This window comes from Ruditapes philippinarum, unplaced genomic scaffold (genome assembly GCF_026571515.1).
Source record: "Ruditapes philippinarum isolate M1 unplaced genomic scaffold, ASM2657151v2 ctg11479_1_1_1_1, whole genome shotgun sequence".
NCBI classification, from domain to species: domain Eukaryota; kingdom Metazoa; phylum Mollusca; class Bivalvia; order Venerida; family Veneridae; genus Ruditapes; species Ruditapes philippinarum.
Window position 1 is genome coordinate 23,230 of NW_026857985.1, and position 6,000 is coordinate 29,229.

Consider the following 6,000-nt stretch of genomic DNA (forward strand, 5'->3'; position numbering starts at 1 on the left):
ATCACTTTTTGTTCAAGAGTGTTTAGTTTTTCTTGATTTTTCTTTAATGCAACGAATAGCTGTTTGCTTTGTTTTGTTTTCTCTAGAATTTGAAAATCTTCTTTCAGATTATCTAGAATATGCTTTGAATCATTGGCTGAATCTTCGACTTCTTTCAATTTTTTAACTTCATTATTCTCCTTTTCCTCCAATTCGTTTGCAAGTTCCTGCTTCTGCAACTCAAACTGCATGTTGATTTTCTGCTGTAACTTTTTAATTTCAGAAAGAGCCGTTTCTCTGCAAGATCTACTTATTGCTATGTTTTCTCTTGCTGTTTTTATCTGATCCTCTAGGTTAGTCTTCGCTGCCTCCATTCTTGTACAGAACTCTTTATATGCAGGTGATATGTCCACATCTTTAGCAATATCTGTGAGGGTACAGATTTCAAGGCATGGTTTGTGGTTTATGATCATACAAGAATTGCAGCCAACTGTCTCATGTGTTTTACAGTAATATTTAATCATCTCTCCCTCATGATGTGAACAGGTTTCAGAGAGACTTGCATCAACCTTTCTCTTTGGCATTTCTGACTTCCCTAGCAATTTGTGATGTTTCATCGGTTTAGGAAGGCAATGGTACTTGAAGCATTGACCACAAAGGTAATGCTGACATTCCACACAGAATCCTTCTGCTTCCTTTTCCTCTCCATCTTGGTAACAAGGGTCACAAAATATATAGCCACTTGTTACTTCCTTGTTTGGTTGATTTGTAAAGTCTAAAAGTTTTCCTGGTACACTGTCAGCCATCTTGTTTATGTAAAGTCTGTCTTTATATATGTTATTAAATTTTCCATTTAAAATTCACTTTTATTTGAAGCAGAATCTGTCACATTTTAATATATAATTTTTATTTCATGTTTCCTGAGCTGACTTGTTGAAATCAGAAACGTTTATGATGGCCGTTATGGGTAAAGTGCTTTAACAAATAATGTTTATTTGCATAAGAAATCCAACAAAGGTTTATGGGATATCAGTACATAAGAATATACTTCTTTACAAAATGTAGGGGCACATTTACCAAGCGTTAAGAGAGAATGCACATTGTTGCACAAATGTAACTCAAGCATCTGTATTTCAAGTTACATTGTATATAAAGTACCACCTATGATCAAACAGTCCCTGCACTCATAGGTCACACAAGTTGCATAGACTGATATTGGAAAGAATATAAAAAATATTTTGTGAAGGTGCAATGACATAAAGCTAAAATATCAAATATATAGTTTCTCATAAGATACTAAAATGTCCAAAACTTAGATGTAACCTTCTACATAAGTGATTCTTAAACCATGCTCATTCGGTCAAAAATGTCTACTAACTTTACATTACTTAGAAAATATCATTGAATTCATTGTGACATAACTTCGCCTAGAGTTCAAATCTATTTAATGTGGCATTACATAGTGGACCTCTATAATAGTTACATAAAAATGGCGGCCACACTTTTATTTCACTTTTTAATGTTGACTTGTACTGGCTCCTAACTTCTCAGAAACTAGAATACCTTGTGTTTTGATATTTAGTTTGTAGTATAAGATTGTTGACTTGTACAAAAGTGATACAAAACATGCCCCTTAGATAAAAGATACCTTTGCTCATATGGTCATCTATTTTGCAAAGACTTTACATTGTATAGAGAAACTCCTCAAGGCAACTGTCCATAGATTTTGAGCATGTAAAATCAATAACCAATTTTTAAAACCTTCAGCTTAAATATAAGTTTGGACAACAACTTGTGCCAGAGAGTTATATTAGACCTTAAATCATAACCTTGAATGTGACCTACAATGTACTTTTGCTTCTAGAAAAGGCAGACATTTCTAGCATTGTATCTCGGGTGTCCGAGCAATCTAAAATTGTAATCTAATTGTTTATGAAATTGCACACCTTTACATTGGTGGGATGTGTATAATTTTGCACAATGTATTATCTAGCTATCAAATATATAATGTTTGCAAAGTTTAAATTGGATAAAAGATAACGCCTGATTTATGAGGTTATATTGATTATACTTTATAAGTTTTAAAAGTATGATCAGCAAAAGGTGTTTTCTTAAGTTCATAGTTTATCATACTTGTTTGTTATCAGGGAACACTTCAGTCGGTAACATAGTACCAGTGAGGCAAATTTATACATATATACTATTAATGCTGTACAAACTGTACAAATGACATATCGTCACCTTAGTGCAATAACTAGTTAACTCCTATTAAATATTGAAGGACTTAACCTATCACTAACATGATGATGTGGGCAAATACAAAAACGTACTATGCAAGGCATAAGCAATCATTTCTTACCAACATAAAGTATAATATAAGTAGTCAAATTTGTCATAAAGTAAAATATTTTCTAATTCGCTTTGCTTAAATAAAAAAACTTATAATTGCATAACGAGAGGTATGACACCTGTAGTCTAGGGCAGAATAAACAACACTAAAATAGGATAAAGGCTTTTGCATTGTTTTAGTATTGTTTAATACCGTCAGTACATTATATGATAACACTTTATGTCTGCGAAGGGTGAACCTCTGAAATCTTTAAAGCTAACAGCCTGTAAAATAAACAATTATCTTGATTATCAACATGTCAATATCTACACAGAAGTTTTACTGACAATTATGACAAAAACTTGCTTTTCCAAATGCACTGAAAACCTGAAACAGTTACAAGTACTTTTTAACTTTTGCTTATCTTATATTAAATAAATTAATGGCTATTATAAAAAAGTAGAAATTGTCTAAGACTAACAATAGTTTAAGGGTTGGGTGAGTGGACAATTTGATCTGTACAATACTATGTGAAGTCCTCGGGTGGCGTATCTATCGGCCTTTCAATTACATATACAGTTGACATATACACTTCGAGGAATTGTAGGGGTGTCCGTGGGTGAATGGTTAATGTTATTGACTTCAAACCACTTGCACCTCACCATTATGGGTGTGAAACCCGACAGGGACCTTGGAGTATGTCATGTGATGAAGTAATCAAGATAGGTTATGAAACGCCGGTGGTTCTACTCAGATGCCTGTTTGTGCATGAAATAATGCACTGAAGGGCACCTGAGGTCTTCCTCCTTCGGTAAAGCTGGAACTTCGCCATATGCTACCCAATCAAGCAAACAATCACAGAAATGTTCGTGCAAAACTAATTTAAGCTTACAACTATAACATTTAAATTGCAATAAATACATTTAAAGGAGGAAAATTGTACAATGTATATGTTGACTTAATGTAAGAAGGTAAAAGGACTTATTAATATCATGTAAGAGGACAAATGAACCCGAAATCTCAAAAACTCAGGGATAAGCAATTTTTTTTTGTTCAGTGGATGAAAACACTGTGAGTTCTTATTATTTCTTAAAACTTTGACACAAGCAAAATATTGTTTCTTCAAGGATAAAAGTCACATACACTGAGGAAAATTACAGTTTTCATTCAATGCTTCTGCAAAATGAAATTTAATAGCAATTTATATATTGAATTCACTTGAAATGAATAATATTGGGCATTCTACATGATAATGTTTAAAGTTCTTGACCCATAGGAAATGATTTATGTAACATATGTATAGGACCATAATGTGATGCCTACTGCTAAACATTTAAGTTCTGGGCCTTGTTCAGCAGATTTTATGCCTCAGAAGAATACTGTGATGAGGTAATATGTCTGTACTTCAAATGCATCTCATAACATCCTGTTATTTGTCCCATCAATAATTAAATGAATAAGATGAACATGAAAACTGTACTGTAACATGATCAAATGTTCGGGAACAAAATATTATACTGCTATCTTAAATAGGATTTTAACTGTTTAGCAATGATTTTGTGCATTCTCCATTCGCTGATAAGGAAATATACCAACATATTTTTTTCATACGGCTATTTTGTAACTTTTCTTTTGTAAAATTTCTAACAACACTTGTAAACTGCAGGCAGTAGATATATAGCTTTAAACATTTTAAAACCCTTGTTAATTCTGTCACACCTCAATTTCTCTCTTTTTTTAAGTGTCGATGGCATTTCTTTGTGGATTGCTCAGACTTATTTATGAAAAGGCCATGATTTACAAAGTTATTTAATAATAAGTTAAATAATTTTAATTTAAGTAATTAAATAATTAGTTAGATAATTATATATATCAAAATCTTCTACATGAATTTTTTAGAGCTGCACTGAGATGGTTATGCCAATATGTGCAGATGGCAAGCAAGATATGTTTGAGCCAAGTCCGTGGAACTTTACACAGTTTAGTGAGCAATGTCATAAAAGATGGAAAACATATCCCAGAGAAAACTGGATAGTTTCTGAGTACTGGGGTAAAAGTTTAGAAACAGCCAGTAATATTATATTTAGGTATGTTTATTTTATTTCTTACCAAGTTTCAAATTTGAGAACATGCAACTATTACAGGTCTTGTTTGTGTTAAGAGTCATTTAAAGGCATTTCCTGTAGGTTCTTTATTTTTACAGAGGCAAAGAAGGAAATTTGAACTAGTGAACAGAATTACATAAAAAAAATGCATAAACAAGTGAATTATGATGTGAACATATTTATGAAATAAAATGGGGATCACCATCCTTCTATTGACTTATCTGCCCCTGAAAATGAGTTTTTGCTTGTTTTCAAGAGCAGATCACTCAAACCCAAGCATGCTGATGTCTTAGTACAAATTATTCTTTGATATTTTATTTTCAGTGATTAAAGTTCTATATATGATTTTTTTTTCTGTAGAGGCTGCTCTAACTTGTTATCAAAGAAAATATAATTATTTTGAACTTGATGGATTGATGTCGTAAGGTCAAAGATTAATGCTGTTGATCACTGATGTAACAAATTTTATTTCATAAAGCATAAATATCATGGATCTTATCTTGCATTTTATTATTAAAATAATTTGAGATCAAACTGACCATGGTCACATCTATTTGACTGTCAGGCAGTGTAAAGAGACTGGTAACCCATTAGGTCTTTCAAGTATGTTATAGCTATTTACCTGCATTAACAGAAAGTGATTAGCCGTTGCCACCAGTACAGAGCTAGACCAGCCTGCACATCTGTGCAGTTTGATCAGGCTCTCTACTGTTAGCAGCTCAATTTTTGCATTTTATAATAATCCATTACAATAATGGGCTCTATACTGTTTGTATTTAAATTAAAATCCCAAAATCATTAAATGAACAGTTTCAAATTCAAAACAGGATAAGTCTATTACTTAAATTCAGCAGAAGAAACGGTAAGGCAGGTAACATATGAGGAAAAATGTCATACAAATTAATATAAAACATATATAATGTAATCAGCTGTGTAATATCAAAAGAGGCAGCTGTAAATACAATGATATTACAGATTAGAATTGTCACAGTATACAAACTATTACATGATATTATGTCATTTCAGAAACGGAGCTCTTGACCCCTGGTCATCTGGTGGCGTAACCACAAGTCCATCTTCTTCTATTGTGCCTTTGTTGATAGAGTCGGGTGCGCACCATCTAGATTTACGAGCAGCCAATCCTCTTGACCCACCCTCTGTTTTAGATGCTCGACAGTCGGAAAAAATCTGCTAAAGATGTGGTTAGGTCAAGTGCAAGATGATAAGTCTAGACAAGGGGTTGGTGTATATAATGTATATGCCACTGATAAATACACTATTCCATAAACAGTTTCTACTATATTTCTCCACAAAACATCACTACAGATGTTCTAGTTATGTGTGTCTGTTATTATTATCATTAATTATTTCATGTAATACTGTAATTCTATCTGAAAGGCATTGAATAATACACTTTATTTCCAACGTCTTCTATAATTACTAATTAGTGAAGTATTTTCTATGTTTTAAAAATTATGGTCTGGAGGTAAAATTTAAGTACTTATATTCTCTAATAAATGCTCCTCGACCCTGACCTTTTAGACATAGGCAAAGAAAACACCATATATTAGCAGTTTTTAAGAAATA

At 32.4% G+C, this 6,000-nt stretch overlaps 1 protein-coding gene across 1 annotated transcript in view; it reads left to right on the forward strand.

The window, feature by feature from the left end:
• The window catches only part of LOC132751677 (lysosomal Pro-X carboxypeptidase-like), a 28,695-nt gene extending 22,702 nt beyond the window's left edge, over positions 1-5,993 (forward strand). Inside the window, exons 8-9 of the mRNA XM_060741895.1 lie at positions 4,208-4,395; positions 5,440-5,993. Of these exons, the coding sequence (XP_060597878.1) occupies positions 4,208-4,395; positions 5,440-5,608 (357 nt within the window). The 3' untranslated portion in view covers positions 5,609-5,993. The remainder of the gene's footprint in view (positions 1-4,207; positions 4,396-5,439) is intronic.
• Positions 5,994-6,000: the final 7 nt, after the last annotated feature.